General features: G+C 41.4%; 1 protein-coding gene across 9 annotated transcripts in view; it reads left to right on the top strand.

Moving 5' to 3' along the window:
- LOC136872446 (photoreceptor-specific nuclear receptor) overlaps nucleotides 1–19,737 on the top strand; it is a 310,883-nt gene that overhangs the window by 40,195 nt on the left and 250,951 nt on the right. For 8 of the 9 annotated variants that reach the window (XM_067146265.2, XM_067146264.2, XM_067146262.2 and 5 more), the window contains exon 2: nucleotides 6,962–7,033. In XM_067146265.2, the coding sequence (XP_067002366.1) occupies nucleotides 6,962–7,033 (72 nt within the window). Of the gene's footprint in view, nucleotides 1–2,841; nucleotides 2,990–6,961; nucleotides 7,034–19,737 lie in introns of all 9 variants that reach the window. The other variant, XM_067146258.2, reaches the window with a different exon arrangement.

The following is a 19,737-nucleotide window of genomic DNA, read 5'->3' as shown; positions in this document are numbered from 1 at the left end:
GAAATGCTAGTGATGTACCTTAATATAAAGCCACGGCTGATTCCTTCCCACTCCTAGCCCATTCCTATCACATCACCGCCATAAGACCCATCTGTGCCGGTGTGGCGTGAATCAACTTGTGTAAAAATTTAAAAAAAGAATGGACATCGAAAATTCTTACCCAGTTGCCATATTAGTGTTGTAAACAAGGTTGGGTTTACAAAAACACAACTTCTTTATTTACTTCACATGTAAAATTACAATATTTATACTAACAAAACTGAAAGTTATCTCGAAGCAAATTGAACTATGAATTTGGAAAAAGAGTCTGTCTTTGTACACTATATACACGTTGGAGTATTCACGTTCACTACTATTTCGGAAAGATAGTCCTTGTGACATGAAAAGTTCTTGATAGTCGAAAACTATCAGAAGCACTGACGTAAATATCTCAGAGAGTCCTTCCTTGTTGAAGTGTCTGAGTTCATTAACGTAAGTTCAATGACTGAAGAGTTCCTACTTAGCAAAACTAAGTTGATAATGGGAGCTTGCATTAGCTAGGGAATGATAGTGGCATATAATGGTAAGACTGGGCATGGACAGCGGAATAGACAAGAGGAGCGGTGATCCGAGGTGAGACCTCTTACTGCCAGAAATTCAGTCCACCTGGCCGAAGCACATTTTCAAGAGGAGTAGCCTCCGTGCTCGACGTAGGGTGTATTCTGGAGCTGGACACCGGGGTCAGTGGGCGTCTGGACAGACTAGGAGCTCCTTTTTATAGCACACACGACGTTCCAGGCACGCGCACTGAGAGCTGCGCGTCGAGGCTCGAAGAATAACACACTGGCACGCGTGTAGCTGGCTGGCGGATCGAGAAGGGAGCGACGGACATACAACAATTAGCGCACCAAATATGATAAATATCTAACATTATTAATATTAACCTATTACTCGTTAATAATGAAATTTCTTCAGACGCAAAGAAATAGAGTAAAGGAAGTGAGCAGGCCATTTCCGGAAATGAACATGTTTACTCAAATGACAGTGATAAATTAAGGAAGAAGAACCTCTTAAAGAGTGCTGTACTCAGATAATAAATTATTCTGAATTTGAGGGTGCGTGTGCTGAAAAATTACACACTGTTGTAGCTGAATGAAGATAAACCCATTGTGTTAAGTTCTAGAAATGGCATGTGGACAGGTGGATATTTCTGGGCATATTAGGTTCTCGAACACAATACAAAGGATTTTACTAACTTAAATGAGAATGTCATCCGCCGCTGTGGTATAGTGGTTAGTGTGATTAGCTGCCACCCTCGGGGGGCCGGGTTTCAATTGCCGGGATGAGTGGGCCAGACGGTTGAGGTGCTCGCCTTCTGAGCCCAACTTGGCAGGTTCGATTCTGGCTCAGTTCGGTGGTATTTGAAGGTGCTCAAACACGTCAGCCTAGTGTCGCTAGATTTACTGGCACGTAAAAAGAACTCCTGTGGGACAAAATTCTGGCACCTTGGCGTCTCCGAAAACCGTCAAAGTAGTTAGTGGGACGTAAAACAACATTATTATTATTAATCAAAGCTGAATTACAATGGGACAAGTTCTATTTTGTACAGCGCATTTTTACACGTTGTTGACGCCATGTTAGAAATTACAGATTTTTTACAATTGGCTTTACGTCGCACCGACACAGATAGGTCTTATGGCGACGATGGGATAGGAAAAGACTAGCAGTGGGAAGTGGCCGTAGAACCCCAATATTTGCCTGCTGTGAACATTGGAAACCATAGAAAACCATCCTCAGGGCTGCCGTCAGTGGGATTCGAACCCACTATCTCCCGAATGCAAGCTCACAGTTGCGCGCACCTAACCGCACGGCCAACTCTCTCGGTGATTTCCAGATCTGCCATTATCTCAGTTTACATTGGTGGTGGACATGTTCAGCCTTGAGAATGATCTACTCAATAAAGAACTGTAGTGTGTAATCAAAATGAGACGAAAATGGAACTGTCAATTGTTAACAAAACCGGGAATAGAGTTCTGGTGTACCGGATGAGAAGCTGTTGTGCTTACGCCTTGACCAGAGTTGTGACATTTCGCAGAAAGGGAAGTTCTAGGTGGTTAGAGCATTGTAATAGGTAATAGGTACTAGGAAATAGGAACAATCGCAGCGCACAGTTTAGAGTTAACAGCAGAACAATCACTCTGCAGCAAGGTTGGTTATGAATAGATTAACGAGTAATTTATTTGTAATTTATTTATTTTTTATTTGCTGGTATTGAGTTGCTAATTATGGCATCACTGAAATGAATTTAATGACGGTTGCTTGCGACAATTTCATTTGTTAGCTTCCTAAATTGAAATGATGGAACGAATACGTAATGTGACTAGATACATGTCACATCTGTTGGGCACAGAAATAAAAATTAGTGCAAGAAAGCAGTGGAATGAGCTTAGGTGAAAAATGAAAGAACAAAAGGTATGAAGAAACGATTATGTTTTATATTATTAGCAGTTTTATCATCAGGCTGATCAGTATCGTCACACTCGAGTTTGAAAACATTTACCCCAATGAGACAGTTGATGTGCTCGACTGGAACTCCAGTAGCGTGAATGTCACCTAACGAAGCTCGGCCACATTAAATTTGAGACATTCCCGATAAACCTTTGACATTGCTGAGTTCCGACTTTTCTAAAAAAAAAAAAAAATTGCTGACAAGTCGGTCTATCCTCTTCAATGCGTTTTCAATCATTTTAAAGCAATTCATTTCCCAGCTGTGGCGAGATATCGCAATAGAAAGAAAGTTTTATACTTCTTAATTTTCTGAAGTGTACAGTATTTGATTTATGTTTCACCGTATGCTTGTAGAAATCACTGAGACGAATGAAACCACACCTCACGCGACGTGCTACGACGCTGCTGGACTCCAGAGCTACATTAATAGTAAGCCACGTGGATCGACGATTTTAGTACCTCAAGATGGCGGCCCTTTTACATCACCTGATGACATACCAAGGTCAGACTCTTGCTTCTAGATACACTGATCCTTAGTCCTTACAATGAGATACTGAACACTATCTGTCATCGAAACCCAATGCCTCCCGTCTGGACAATATTTCGTTTCTAAAACGTTCGTATTTATTCAAATACTGAAAATGGTTTTCCGTGGTTTCCCATTTTCACACCAGGCAAATGCTGGGGCTGTGCCTTATTTAAGGCCACGGCCGCTTCCTTCCCACTCCTAGCCCATTCCTGTCCCATCGTCGCCGTAAGACCTATCTGTGTCGGTGCGACGTAAAACAACTAGCAAAAAGAAATCAAATACTCACCTGACCAAGCACAGTTCCGAAAGTATAGACTATTCTATGATAACAATAACAATCTTATACCACTTTTCCCACATCTGTTGGGTCGCGGGTGCGAACTGTGCCGCGGTGGATTTAGCCCTGTTTTACGGCCGGGTGCCCTTCCTGTCGCCAACCCTATATGGAGGGATGTAATCACTATTGCGTGTTTCTGTGTTGATTGGTTGTATAGTGTATTGTATGAATATGAAGAGGGAAGTGTTTGGATACACACCAGAAGAAGTAATCAGACGTGATTGAAATCCCCGACCCGGCCGGGAATCTATCCCGGCACCCTATGAACCGAAGGCCTCAACGCTGACCATTCAGCCAGTTATTCGAATAATAATAATAATAATAATAATAATAATAGTAATAATAATAATAATAATAATAATAATAATAATAATAATAATAATAATAATAATAATAATAATAATAATCTTAAATGCAAATACGGTATCTTCAGAGTTTAAGTTAAGTACAATATCAATTGTCGGGAGATAAAAGTAATCAAGCTTGTGTTCGGCCCCGCGGTGTAGGGGGCAACGCGTCCGCTTGTCACCCGGCAGCCTCGGGTTCGGTTCTCGGCCAGGTCAAGGGTTTTTAATTAAAATTATTCATTTTTTTTTGCTAGGGGCTTTACGTCGCACCGACACAGATAGGTCTTATGGCGACGATGGGATAGGAAAGGCCTAGGAGTTGGAAGGAAGCGGCCGTGGCCTTAATTAAGGTATAGCCCCAGCATTTGCCTGGTGTGAAAATGGGAAACCACGGAAAACCATCTTCAGGGCTGCCGATAGTGGGATTCGAACCTACTATCTCCCGGATGCAAGCTCACAGCCGCGCACCTCTACGCGCACGGCCAACTCGCCCGGTAAAATTATTAATATCCCTGGTCGGGGGATTGGGGGTTTGTGCCGTCTTTAACGTTCCTTTTCACACATTCAACACTCTACACTTCGGCAATTCCAATTACACGGAGGTTCATAGCATATTGTGCAAGTAGGGGCAAAGGATCTCTATAGGTCGACGCCCCAAACAAATAGCGTTAAAAAAATGCAAGCTTGTAGTTTTACCTAACTGTTGATGTGATCATAGTTTTGTATTGAATCCGAATTGCAAGGACGTAACATTCGATTCCAACAATCCCAAATCAAATGGCCTGTACTCGATCGGAAGTTATGAAGGAGACTTGGCGATCTTGATGTGGAATGGTGTCACGATCTCTCTATTTCTTACATTAAAACACTAAATGTATTATTTCTGCGATCGGCTGAGTAGCTCAGACGGTTGAGACTCTGGCTTTCTGAACCGAATTTGGCAGGTTCGATCCTGGCTCAGTCCGGTGGTATTTGAAGATGCTCACTTATGTCAGTCTCGTGTTGGTAGATTTAGCGGCACGTAAAAGAACTTCTGCGGGACAAAATTCCGGCACCACGGTGTCTCCAAACCGTAAAAGTAGTTAGGGAGACATAAAACCAATCACGTTATTAATTATTATTTCTCCGATCATCCTACATGATATATATTATTATAATATCGACGCAGGTTACAGAGTAACACGAATACTGGGCGTGGCCGACACAGAATATCACTCCATAATGGAACAACATTAATTGTAAAGTCGACTTTTTGCCGGGACTGGATATTTTATATTGAAACTTGTAATTGAACAGTCAATTCCAATTAAGCTTTTATTTTATAAAACCAAATGCAACAAATTAAATGGATTTACCTTAACTAACGTGGATTAACATTATAACGAGTTGTAAGGATTATATTAAAAACAAAATATAGAGTTATTGTTAATATGCATTTTATAATAGGAGTATAGATTTGAATGCTATTATTTTACCTAACGTAATTACAGCAAAATCAGGCCGCGTGGCAGTGACTCTCTCTCTCTCTCTCTCTCTCTCTCTCTCGCTCTCTCTGATTATCATCAGAAATATTTTTCCTTGATGCAGATCAGATCAGACAAACTGAATGATTAACAAAACCTATTTTATCTTGTAATTAATCTCATTTCATGTTGATGAGTGATCTTGTTGGTTTCTAGCAGTATGTCCTGGTAATGAGCTAGGCCTTGTACATGTAAGAAGGCAAATCCCTGGAGTTCATCAATTTCCATAACATACTGTAATAATAATAATAATAATAATAATAATAATAATAATAATAATAATAATAATAATTGTTACGGGGATACCCGTGGACTGCAGAGGTGAAAGAAGGTGCGGGCTGGAATGGGTCTATCCACAAAGCCGAGATATGAATTAAAATTTCATTAAAGGTTATATTTTCGAAAATAGCAAAACTTAACAATTTTCACATAGAATTTGAAAATTTAACAAGTAACAACAAGTCAACAAGTAACCGACAGTCAGGTACAAGACCAGGAAAAGCCAAGATTTAGAGACAATTTAACAAGCTGGGCTTCAAGCCCCAAGTTTTACATTTCCTGAGCTCTCAGCTCACAAACACATATTACCAAAGGGCAGAAATCCCCTAATTACATGGAGCACTTGCTCCCACCTAGCAATGTCAAGCTTCCTAGAGGCACATTTGCAATACATAAAAGAGCTGACCCGCTCTGAGTTTTCCAAGCCTATTAAAGGCATACCATACCTTACAATGACTTGCCATCAAGGCACAAATTACACCACTGAAACAGAGGTATCTTGTACCCAATCTACTGGACCTTAGCAGAAAAAGAATAGGTTTAGTAAATGGCCCAAAGTACAAAATGAATGGATGAAAATGAATGAAACCTCTTAAAACCTAAGAGGCCTAAGGCCGATGGAACAGGAACTATTCCCAAACTATGCAGGTGACTAGTATACAGAATAAATTTAACACATGAAAGAGGAGTAGAAAGTCGGTTACGAAAACGTAGTCACCTCAAATCACAATGAAGGGGAGCTCGAGAGGGTAAAGCACTCTCTATCCCCGATTTACAGTTAAAGATATATGAAGTTTTACAAAAGCGACGGCAAATTACATGGTTGAAGACAGGTTACATAGTAAAGGTTTCGGACCTTCCCCGCGGGTTAAACTGCTGAGCTAGCAAGAAATAAAGATGTTAAGCGGCCATTACATTATTGAAGAACTGCTGCCTGAAGAAAGAGGCGCTTCCCGCCTCCTGCTATACGTCCATACACTAAATTAAATGTTGATGATGTGGCCGTGAGACAAGAAAATCAGCAGTTTTATACCCTCGAGGAAAATTCGAGACCTTTCGTCATGCTGGACAAAGATACTGAGAATTCACAGACATGGCACTTCCATTCGCCGATGCTAGCCCTGGACCTCGGGAAGGAAACAAAATACGGTACGATGAAGCGGAATGCTAACGAAGAGAGTCGTGTCTATAGCGACATACAGTAGTTGCCGTAATTACTACATTTTTCTAGTAATAATGGTATTTATTAATTTACCGGTACCGCTAATTTTGATGTTGATTTGTGTGAAAACAATTATTATCCTCCATTTAGGACAAAAATTACAATTAAATTTCATGGATACGTTTCGTTCACGTAACCTGCGTTAAAATCTAGGAATTTTTTGTAGCATGTTCTATGTTTGTTTTATAAATCTTTCGCTGTGTGTCTGGCGTATGTTAAATTCCTTGTGTTTCTCAGGTTGCCGACCGTCCCCTGGACCAAGAGAGAGAGGACCGCCGACGCCTGACTGGGGAAACATCCGCGGAGGAGGTAAGTTTTCCCCATTCTTGTTTAGATTTAAAACTGAAGAAAAGAAAAGGATGGATTTCATGAGGTTTTAAAACAATGTTTCTTAAACAGTGATCTATGTTTCTTCCGCCATAGGCCTATGTAATTCAAAATAAGCCGAAGTTACTTATATCGTAGGATCACTAAGCTGAGAAATATGCTAGGTCTCCAAAGGACGTTTTCATACATTTTTCGTTTAATTATCTATTTATTTTTAAATACAGGAACTATTCCATTAATTATGTAGTAGTAGTAGTAGTAGTATCTGGTCTATTAACATTCATAAGAATATGTTTTACATTCGGGAGATATTTCGGTGGAAAAGGCTGCATCGAAAAGAATAAGATTGCTTTCTAATTGATGAATAATGCAGTTTTGAACAATACCGATCGGTTAACACAACGATTTGTGAAAAAATAAAGACATAGCCTACTTTAAGGCATAAAAAAACGTATATAATAAATAGCAAGAGGAAGTTCTATAGCTATAGGATAAATTAATTTTAAATAACAACGTATATTTACCCCTCACCGAACACCGCTGTAATTTGAAGTTGGCTACTATAAGCTGAACACTAGCTTCCTGCTAGTTTAATAATAACGTTACTGGTTTTACTAACTTGCTTTGATAGTTCCGTAGACGCCGAGGTGCCGGAATGTTGTACCGTAGGAGTTCTTTTACGTGCCAGAAAAACTACCGATACCAGACTGGTAAATTTGAGTACCTTCAAATTACCACCGGACTGAGCCAGGATCGAACCTGGTATCTTGAGATCAGAAGGCCAGCACCTAAACCATCTGAGCCACTCACTCTAGCTAGTTTAACATAAGAATATTGCGATAACCTCCTCAGTCCGTATGTAGCATATTCTGTACATGTGGTTTTGTCTACTTACAATAATACAAAATAATTTGAGGAAAAAAGTAATAATGGTAGGAAAGTCAACTCTGAGTCATGATGTATCATATATGCTACACGCATGAAACAACTTGTTAGTGAAACACACTAATTTGCTATGGTGATTTTTTAAAAATTATTTGAGCAAAATATAACACATCGAATGCATTAACAGGTTCGCTAAATGGTTAGCGTGCTGGCCTTTGGTCACAGGGGTACCGAGTTCGATTCCCAACAGGGTTGGGAATTTTAACCTTAATTGGTTAATTTCGCTGGCACAAGGGCTGGGTGTATGTGTCTTCATCATCATTTAATCCTCATCACGACGCGCAGGTCGCCTACGGGAGTCAAATCTGCATCTGGCGAGCCGAACTTGTCCTCGGACACTCCCGGCACTAAAAGCCATACGCCATTTCATTTCATTGCGATAAATGAACTCAAAATGTTAATCTTCCAATTTACAAATGGATATCTGCCACAATTTTCCTCCTGCGGTTCTTTTTTCATCTTACAGGCTACTTCGTATTATTTTTCTAGCCTGCTGTTCATCTCTCTCTCTCTCTCTCTCTCTCTCGTTCATACAATTATTGCATACCTTTCCTTGTACAATTTATTTTAGGTCGTATCGACAAATAAAGGGAAGAGTAGGCCTAACATGTTTAGAGGTACAGTCTATGATTTTTTCGCATTAACGATAAGCACGAAAAACAAATATTTTGAAGCAATTTTGAGATGTCTTAACGAATCATATGGTTCTGGTTAAGGAAATAGTGATTTATATTTTGCAGATTGCAGCGAATTAAGGCGATAAGGCGAGTTTAAAGCGCAATTGACTTATTTTGCGATCTGTGTGAAACTGAGGTGAAATTCACGAAAATTTACTAACTTAAAAATGTATGCCAATATTACGTGTGTTAAGAGAAACGGAAGACAGAATAAGGATTTCCCCAGTCCACATAAATACTTGTTAGTTTTAATTTTCTAGGAAATCCCTTGGTGGTATGGCCATATAGGATGAAAGGGTAATTTCTTGTGTAATAGGCCTATTGATCATAATCAAGATTACATAAGAAAAAATGAATGATTATCAATAATGTTTCTATTCATATATCTACCTTCTACATAAATAATAAACAGATCACTCGAATGAAACATTTTGTGATTAATTTTGGAAAATGATGAAAGCGAAAATGAAATGATGAGATCTGTTTAGCGAAATAAGGCGAATAATAGGTTCCTTTCCGCGAAATCATACGTAAATTAATGCGAAAAATCATTCTTCTAAAGATGTTACAAGCAGATGATACTTGTTAATCAAGTTTTACGAACTGTGAACAGTAACGTGTTAAACGCACACCGGAATGGTGATCAAAACACGCTAGATTTAAAAAAAACCAAAAAAACCTATGGCACAACAGCCCGCGAAGATGTTCTGCCTATCAGCGACCGCTGCTCAGCCCGAAGGAATGCAGATTACGAGGTGTCGTGTAGTCAGCACGACAAAACCTTCCGGCCGTTATTCTTGGCTCTCTAGACCGGGACTGCTACAGTATCTCACCGTCAACCAGCTCCTCGATTCTAATCACGTAGGCTGAGTGGACCTCGAATCAGCCCTCTGATCCAGGTAAAAATTTCTAGCCTGGCCGGAAATCCAACCCGGGGTCTCCGTGTAAGAGGCGGGCACGTTACCCCTACACCACGGGACCGGCTACGATAGCTCTTCAACAACCAAAAAAGCAAAGAGGATGATATAACAGGTTGATTTAGAAGCGGAATGAATCCAAAGTTGTTCTCAATTCAAACATAAGAAAAATTAATTCTCACAAGTAGAGCAAATTCACTGAAATGTCAGAATACTCATCCCTGAAGATGACATCTGTCATTCCAATTTAACAACATATTTATATTTTCCTTCTGGAACTAGAAGCACAAATGTTTCTCCCGTTGCTCTTTTATGAAAAATGTCAGATAATCCTGGTGAAATCTTTCCTTCAACAAACTTGATAGCACTGAGGTAGGCGCGACAGAGAACGCACCTTCACGTTAGATTGTAAGGAATTTGCATCACGAGAAGGATTTGAATGTCTGTCGTTTGTTCTATTTACATGCATCTCTGTCTCTCTACAGTGTTACAGTGCTTCACTGCGTAAGTTACGATCTTTTAATTTTTGTTTACAATTGGCTTTACGTCGCACCGACAGAGATAGGTTTTATGGCGACGATTGTATAATAAGGACCTAGGAGTGGAAGGGAAGAGGCCGTGGCCTTAATTAAGGCACAGCCCCAGCATTTGCCTAGTGTGAAATTGGAAAACCACGGAAAAGGATCTTCAGGGCTGCCGACAGTGGGGTACGAACCCACTATCTCCCTAATGCAAGCTCACAGCTGCGCGCCGCTAACTAACGGCCAACTCACACGGTTTTATGAATTTGATCAAGGTCGATATTAGGCCTAAGCTGATTTCCGTTTTAAAGTCATGACAGGTTACCTCACGAATGTGAGGGACAGGGGCGTTCTTGGGAGGGTTATCAAAGAGCGACGATCGGGTTGATTAGGCCTACGTAATCTCGCAGGTTGGCATGTAGTCAGAAAAACCTGAGATTTGAACTCCGATGTCGTATTTGAAAAGCCCTTATTTACACCGCGGAGCAACAATTAATAGGAATACCATAAGTATTCCTTCTTCTTCCACCAGTTTTCTCTCGGTGGGGTCGTTGGGTGCGATCTGTGTAGCACACGTGGACTGGGCTCAGTTTTACGACCGGATGCCATTCCCGACGCAAACAATATGTGAACGTATTCACTATTGCATGATTATGTGGTGGTTGGTAATGTGGTGTGATGTATGTACACATTGTAAACAATATTAATGTAAATTCGTCTCCTGATCCCGAGTAGAATATGTGCAGTTCTTTCCAGGCACATCACCACGTGTAGGTGGCTTGCAGGCGGTAGAATAGATAGTGGGTTCGGACCCCACTGTCGGCAGCCCTGAAGATCCTTTTCTGTGGTTTTCCATTTTCACACCAGGCAAATGCCTGTCGTAAGAGACGACTGAACGGGGACACAGGGGCTCGTAACTTGGGGAGCGTTGGTTGGCGACCACGAGGTCCTTAGCTGAGTCCTGGCATTGCTTCCTCTTACTTGTACCACACTCCTCACTTTCACCTACACTGTTCATCCACTTTTCGTCAACTCTTGCTCTTTTCGACCCTGTCGACATTAGATCATTGGAGGCCTAGAGAGTCTTTAATTTTCACGCCCTTCGTAGCTTTTGTCTTTCTTTGGCCGATACCTTCATTTCTCAAAGTGTTGGACCCCTTCCATTTTTGTCTGCTGATTAGTGTTAGTAGAGGATGGTTGCCAAATTGTACTTCCTCTTAAAACAATAATCACAACCATAACCACGTGTACATTTTAATAACATATCAGCCGTTTTGCCAATCCTAAATTTCAGACAGTAGGCTACTGAGAATCAAACCCGGTCCTCCGAGGACGGCAAATAATAGCACTAACAGTTAACTTATACTCAAGAGGTGGAGACAAATAGTGAAATTTGTGTTGCGGCAAGCACACACACTAAGTCACCGAGTCAGAGGCCGGGATGACGCTAGCCGTACTGCACTGACCACTCAGCTACGGAGCCGGACGAATGTGAAACATCGTAATAAAATAATTTCAAGAAGGAACACAGCACAGAAGCCTCTGAGACCTCTGGTGAAGTGGAAAGTGTGGTTTAAGTGTTCGTATTAATTTCTGTTGTAGGCTAAGCGAATCCAAGAGACGTGGCCTTCTGCAGATGTGTTAGTCGAGTTTGTAAATTTATTTCTTCTTATTATTATTGTTCATTTTTACAATTGGCTTTACGTCGCACGAACAAAGATATGTCTTATGGCGACGATGAAATAGGAAAAGGCAACAACCAGTGGGAAGGAAGCGACCGTGGACTTAATTAAGGTACAGCCCCGGCATTTGCCTGGTGTGAAAATGGGAAACCACGGAAAATCATCTTCAGGGCTGACGACAATGAGGTTCGAACTCACTATCTATCCAATGCAAGCTAATAGCTATGTGACCCAAAATACGTAGCCACGTGCTCGATTATAAATTTATCCACTTGCGGACGGTAAAAACCCACATTGGCCTGTCGTAAGAGACAACTAAATGGGGTGACTCCTCAGAATCTTTCAACTTGGTAACGTGTGTTGGTAACCACAGAGCCACCAGCTGATTTTAATTATAATAATGTTATTGATTTTACGTCACATTAACTACTTTTACGATTTTCGGGGACGCCGAGGTACCGGAATATTGTCCCACCGGAGTTGTTTAATGTGCTAGTAAATCTGCCGACACGAGGCTGACGTATTTGAGCACCTTGAAATGTCACTGGACTGAGCGAGGATCGAACCTGTCATGTTGGGTTCGGAAGGCCAGTGCTGTACCGACTGAGCTACTTATCCCGGCCAGCTGAGTTTGGCATTATTTCCACTTCTGCCATGTTCCTCACTTTCATCTTTTCGTTGGAATTTTCCTTGGTCAACCCTCATTCTCTCCTGGCTCCAATGGTAGGTTCTACTAGATTTTTGAGACCTAGAGCGTACAGTTGTACAGCTGCCGTATTGTACTGTAAAGAAAAATGTATTTCTTTCTTTCTTTCTTTCTTTCTTTCTTTCTTTCTTAGTTTACCATCCAGGGTTGGTTTTCCTCTCGGACCCCGTGAGGAATTCCACCTTTACCTCCTCAAGTGTAGTGTCCTGGAGCGTGAGACATTTGGTCGAGTAGGCCTATAACTGGGGAGGAGGACCAGCACCTCACCCAGGCAGCCTCACCTGCCATGCTGAACAGGGGCTTTGTGGGAGATGAGAAGATTGGAGGGGACAGACAAGCAAGAGGGAAGGAATCTTTTTTTTTTTTTTTTTGCTAGGGGCTTTACGTCGCACCGACACAGATAGGTCTTATGGCGACGATGGGATAGAAAGGCCTAGGAGTTGGAAGGAAGCGGCCGTGGCCTTAATTAAGGTACAGCCCCAGCATTTGCCTGGTGTGAAAATGGGAAACCACGGAAAACCATCTTCAGGGCTGCCGATAGTGGGATTCGAACCTACTATCTCCCGGATGCAAGCTCACAGCCGCACGCCTCTACGCGCACGGCCAACTCGCCCGGTGGGAAGGAATCGGCCATGGATTTATGTTAGGTACCATCCCAGCATTCACCTGGAGAAGAAATGGAAAATCAGAGAAAGCCATCTCGAGGATGGCTGAAGTGGTATTACAGGTTTGTTCAACATATTGCACGCATACCAGGCGATCCCATCCATTGATTGCATTGTGAACATTTCCGATCAACTTCACATCTGAGTTTTCTAGAGCTGGAAACGTGTAGGAGCCTACAGTTCTAGAAGCTGAGTGAGAGTAGGTTATAAAATGATCATTTAGCTAAGGACATTATGGTATACGGCTAATGGGAAGTGTTCCGTTGCGGTTGTTTCAATGAAGTAGGCCTAGAAATATTTTAGCCTGGCTCAAGTGATATTTAACGCAGTGAAATTTTCCGCGGAGTGAGGGGATAATGCGACAATATAGCAGCCGCTTAGTTGGATGGTTCTGATTAGCCTTCAGAGGCCAAAACGCTTCTCATTTGAAACATCTTATAGGCCTACTGTTCAAGCACCGTTCTTCACTATGCGTCATCGTTCGCCAATTATTAACAGTATAAGGAATTAAACGAATCAGGAATCGAACTCAGGGCTGTATGGATCAAAGCCCAAAACACTAAATATTCAACCAAGGAGTCGGATGAATAATAATAATAATAATAATAATAATAATAATAATAATAATAATAATAATAATGCTCTCTACCTGAGGTGGTAAGGGCGTAATGGATTCATCCGTGGGTGTGTGTGGGTTCGATTCGTCGTTGAGTAGTCCAAATTTTAGGAACGATAGGCTCTTATGTTCACTCAGCTGCATTAAAAAATGACAGCCCGCCTAGTAGCTATGATCATTAAGGCGTCAAATCTACACGGTGGTTAACTGGTTCGAGTCCCATTGGTGGAAAAATAAATCACCATCAGAATGTTGGCCGGCAGGGAAGGAGGGGTGATGGTATACAACTTCTAATCACCAGATTGCGTGCCAAGGGCGAGTTGGCCGTGCGCGTAGAGGCGCGTGGCTGTGAGCTTGCATCCGGGAGATAGTAGGTTCGAATCCCACTATCGGCAGCCCTGAAGATGGTTTTCCGTGGTTTCCCATTTTCACACCAGGCAAATGCTGGGGCTGTACCTTAATTAAGGCCACGGACGCTTCCTTCCAACTCCTAGGCCTTTCCTATCCCATCGTCGCCATAAGACCTATCTGTGTCGGTGCGACGTAAAGCCCCTAGCAAAAAAAAAAAAAAAGGGGGCCTGGATTCAATTCCAAACATCTCCACAGTGTAGGCGTATGATGCTGTTAATGGTGATTCATCCGTAGGATGGAGATGTTAAGCCTTGGTGTTATTCGACAGGAGTAGGCTATGTGCCGATATGGGGTTTCACCCTCTACCTACATCATCATCTTCATCATCAATCATCATTAAAGTCCGAAATTTTAGACAGTAATAGGTCAGTATGAAACATTGGCCTACTGAAGCGGGTAACAAGCAGGCTATAGTCTATCCTACATAGATGTTGTGTTATAAGTTTTGCATAAACGTTAGGAGTATGGCCATCAGAACCCCTAGAAATTATGTTATTCTTGTTACATAACGGAAGAACGGGCTAGACGAAACTTCCTTATTACCAAATTAGTTTGCATTCTTACCTAATACTGCCTGAAAATCCGGAGTCTAATCATCATCATCATCATCATCATCATCCCACATCCAGATACTCAGGTTGCCCATGGGTATCAAATAGAAAGTTCTACACCAGGTGAGCCGAACATGTCCTCGGACACTCCGGGCACTATAAAAGCTATGCGATAAATAATATCTTCAGAAATGAGTAGGCTAGCCTACCACATTAATTCCTGGGTGCAAACACCGAGCTAACCACTCTGTATCACTCAGTGTCGAGGTTACGTATAGTAGAAGTCTACATCTCCCACTCCTTCAAGCTCTACGGCAATGAAAGAAATGGTATTGGTCTTACGTCCCACTAACTATTGGCGCCGACCTATGGAGGTCCCTCAATCGCTTAAGAATGGTCATCCCTCGATGCAGGACCAACCTGAAGAAATGGGGGGATCCTTCTTGCAAACGCAGACACCTCATGTTTTTAGAGGAAACAACAAGGCCATCGTAGCTGCAGGTTTTGGAAATGCTGACCGGACACGAAAGTGAATGAATGAATGAATGAATGAATGAATGAATGAATGAATGAATGAATGAATGAATGAATTAATTAATTAATTAATTAATTAATTAATTAATTTCGAAGACTGCAATGTGCCGGAATTCTGTCTCGCGAGAATAGTTTTATGTGGAGGTAAATCCATCGACAAGAAGATCGCTTATTTGAGCACCATCAGAGCACCGGAGTGAGTTGCGATCGAACCCTCCGACTTGAAGAAGCCGTGCAATCTACCGTTTGAGTCATTCAGTCCGGATGAAGAAAAGACCCGGCTGCTGTTAATATCGGCTTTCATTCCTCCGATCTTCTAGCATTGGGGCCTTCTTGAGTGCAATGGTGGGGGCAAGGAGTCTGATCATGGACCAGAAATGAAAGTGAATTACATCGAGAAGCGGTTGTATATTCTCCGTGTCAATGTTCTACACTACTGTATCTGCTGAGCTAGACACCATGGGTATTTGCAAAGTCTGTACGTTTGTACGCATGCTGCGTCGGGGCGGGGGGAGGGGGGAAGGCGTGCTTGGACAGTAACTCAAGAAGGCAGGGGCGGCGCCAGGGCAGACAATAAACGTCGAGTCGAAGAGTGGGGGAAGAAGAGGGTAAGAGACTGGCTGGGGCATGCCTGGACTGGCAAGCGGCTTGCCTTTCCATTGATCGCGGGGGAGATGCTGCCTGGCCTGTGACCTACCTGCAGGGGTGATCAAAATCACGGCTTTGCCCCCAGAAACAGATATTTATCCACATGAATGAGAAGAAGACGACAGCCTATTCTTTCTAAACACCGAACGGGCTTTGAAGATGAAAAAAATAGTAGTGGACCATGCCATTACCTTTTACGACATGTAAACAATAAACCTTGAACTATAGTCTAGATGAACTGGAAGTAGCCTGCTAGAAAGATGAAGCATGAGAAAAATTTAGGACTAATGAAAAACAGAAAGGTGGACAAAACTAGCGAGGAAAATATATCAGAACATAGAAAATAGGCCTATAACATAAACAATAATAAAAAGAGGATTGCTATTTTTAAGATATATCTATAGAATGGATGATATAGTTGGGGACAAATCATGACGACCTCGCCTCACACCACTACTTTCCAGCGGCAGCTCTGTGTCTATTAGCGACTTATAGGATTTACTACCTCTACTGCAGCCAGAGTTGCCAAATCGGCTATTGCACTCTACACGAAGAAAGGGTAAATACTACAGAGAGTGAGGAAGAAAGTGGTTTGGCAGCCTTTCCAAAACAAACAAGGATCACTTAGAACTCGTTAACTCAGCAGGGTGCAGGGTGTGATTGACTACTGGCTTCCAGCTCGCTTCCAGCTCGCTTCCAGGAACTGAGGTCGTCATGTTTTGTCCTCAACTATAACAGATTTTAAATGTGATAAAGATCATTTTTATCCGTATCGATGATATTTGATTGGAATAATAACAATAAGTTAATTTATTAATTTGACCACCTGATCAATACAATAAGTCTTGTCTTTGTTGATTTACATTGACATGTTAACTAAAATGGTACATGTTTCGCCTTGTATATAGGCATCATCAGCCAAATGCCTTAACCTTGAAATAAAATCAGGCACCTGATTTACATATAAATGAAATAAAACTAATTTTTAAAAAGCCTTGGAGAGCCTTCTAAAATTAACATATAGTAAAAGACTTGTACAATGTTGGTTTCAAAGATATTGCAATGAGTGAGGAGTTTACAAAATTGGTGAAATTATTTGCAATATTGACAACCTTCAAATATAACTCCGTATTTTTTCATCAAAGTGAACCACAACTTCACCATATGCCATTGACTTTCGACTTTTATCTCATGTAAACAAATAATTACAGGCCACTTGACTATCCTTCGACATTATTTTATTCAACATTCTTTTTTTGAATAATACGTTTTTAATTGCCGCCTCTGTGGTGTAGTGGTTAGCGTGATTAGCTGCCACCCCCGGAGGCCCGGGTTCGATTCCCGGCTCTGCCACGAAATTTGAAAAGTGGTACGAGGGCTGGAACGGGGTCCACTCAGCCTCGGGAGGTCAACTGAGTAGAGGTGGGTTCGATTCCCACCTCAGCCATCCTGGAAGTGGTTTTCCGTGGTTTCCCACTTCTCCTCCAGGCGAATGCCGGGATGGTACCTAACTTAAGGCCACGGCCGCTTCCTTCCCACTTCCTTGCCTATCCCTTCCAATCTTCCCATCCCTCCACAAGGCCCCTGTTCAGCATAGCAGGTGAGGCCGCCTGGGCGAGTTACTGGTCATACTCCCCAGTTGTATCCCCCGACCAAGAGTCTGAAGCTCCAGGACACTGCCCTTGAGGCGGTAGAGGTGTGATCCCTCGCTAAGTCCGAGGGAAAAACCGAACCTGGAGGGTAATCAGATGATGATGATGATAATGACGTTTTTAATTGTCATTTTCGTCTTTATCTAATTGTAACAGCTGGTCGGTCAACATAATTTTATAGCAATCTTACCGCTTGTTTTTAATTATTTTATTTTTAATTGTAATAGTAGCCTTCTAATGTCAATATTGCAATATTGCTGATGCTAGCACTCCTTTGAAATTCACATGAAATAATTTAAAACCCTATGGGAGCTTACGGCCCGAACTTACAGAGGCTAAGACTAACTACGGAGGTGATTAGATGGAGAAAAATATTTATGTTACAGAAATTACTAGATAGATTTTCAAGGTTACACCTCGACACCAAATTGAAAAGGAATACAAGAGGGTATGACTCTTTATTCCCTGTTTTAAACTAGAGTCTTCAGACTTAATTTACTTGAAATTTACGTTTGAAGTATGAAATTTACATTGAGAAAATAAAAGTTACATTACTAAAGTTTGGAACCTTCCGCTCGGACTATCTTTCAAAGACGATTACATGTTTATGAATGGTCTAACATTACTTTGAGGTGTACGGCTCCATGGCTAAATGGGTTGCGTGCTGGCCTTTGGTCACAGGGGTCCCGGGTTCGATTCCCGGCAGTGTTGGGAATTTTAACCTTAATTGGTTAATTTTGCTGGCAAGGGGGCTGGGTGTATGTGTCGTCTTCATCATCATTTCATCCTCATCCCGAGGCGCAGGTCGCCTACGGGAGACTAATCAAAAGACCTGCATTTGGCGAGCCGAACTTGTCCTCGGACACTCCCGGCATTAAAAGCCATACGCCATTTCATTTCACCTTGAGGTGATGGCCCTCCCGAAGATGGACGAGGCAGCATTTTCCCCCGCCTCCGTTACCAACACACTCTGGACTGGAGCGATTACAAACACAATATGGCTTAAAATGTCCCAGCTTTTATAGCGGAGAGGCAGGGTCCAGATTTCTCTGGCTCAAAACTCTGACACACCCACAATTTTCATCGGACAATCAACTAAATATCAAAAACGTGATTGGTCACTTAAATAAATGTAAGTTACAAATTTTCTCATTGGCAGAAATTTTAAGTTGGCGTGAAGACATAGAAGTGTAGATAATTTTTCAACACCAAAAACGAACTATAAACAATTCAAACATACAAAATTACTTTGAAAATTAATAGTTCATCTTCACCCCAGAGGGAGCAACATAAATTGATAGTAGCGACATCTGTCGAGAAATGTCCGAACTTCTTGCATCAAACAGTTTGACGACCAAGTTCTAGATAGCCTTATCAAAGGCGCTCAATTTAAATGCACGGGACAGCTGAACCTCCTGTACAATTACTATTATTATTATTATTATTATTATTATTATTATTATTATTATTATTATTATTTCCGGCTCTATAGCTAAATTGTTAGAGTGCTGGGCTTTGGCTCAAACGGTTCTGGGTTCAATTCCCGGCAGGGTCAGTGATTTTAACCTTCATTGGTTAATTCCGACGGTTCAGGGGCTTTCAGCATTAGAATGCATCACAGCTAGGGCCTCATGCTCAGAGACACGCAACTCATCCATAAGTGTCAACTCGAAAGAACTGAACGAGGTCTCTCTGGAGGCCACACTCCATTATTATTATTATTATTATTATTATTATTATTATTATTATTATTATTATTATTATTATTATTATTATTATTATTATTATTATTATTTATTATTATTATTATTATTATTATTATTATTATTATTATTATTATTATTATTATTGCTCCGTATGTGGATCAGTTGTAGGGTATCGGATTTCGGATCCCGAGATCGCGGTTTCAAACCCAGCAGAGGTGGTTTGTTTCTTTACCGGACGACACTATGTCGTATGATGTCGATATGTAGAAGATCTGTGTTAACATATTTGATGCTTACCCGACAAAAATAATTCTTCTATAAGTTACATCGTTCAAGAGAGATCCGGTTCACTCTGTTATCTGATAGAGTGATGTGATTTTCTGTTTTGGTATAATTCCGCATTTGCTCACAGTTGGAATTCTTGTCCCACTTTGCTAGGCCCTAGTACTTTCCTC

This window comes from Anabrus simplex, chromosome 4 (assembly GCF_040414725.1).
Source record: "Anabrus simplex isolate iqAnaSimp1 chromosome 4, ASM4041472v1, whole genome shotgun sequence".
Classification (NCBI taxonomy): domain Eukaryota; kingdom Metazoa; phylum Arthropoda; class Insecta; order Orthoptera; family Tettigoniidae; genus Anabrus; species Anabrus simplex.
This window is presented reverse-complemented; position numbering and strand designations above follow the sequence as displayed.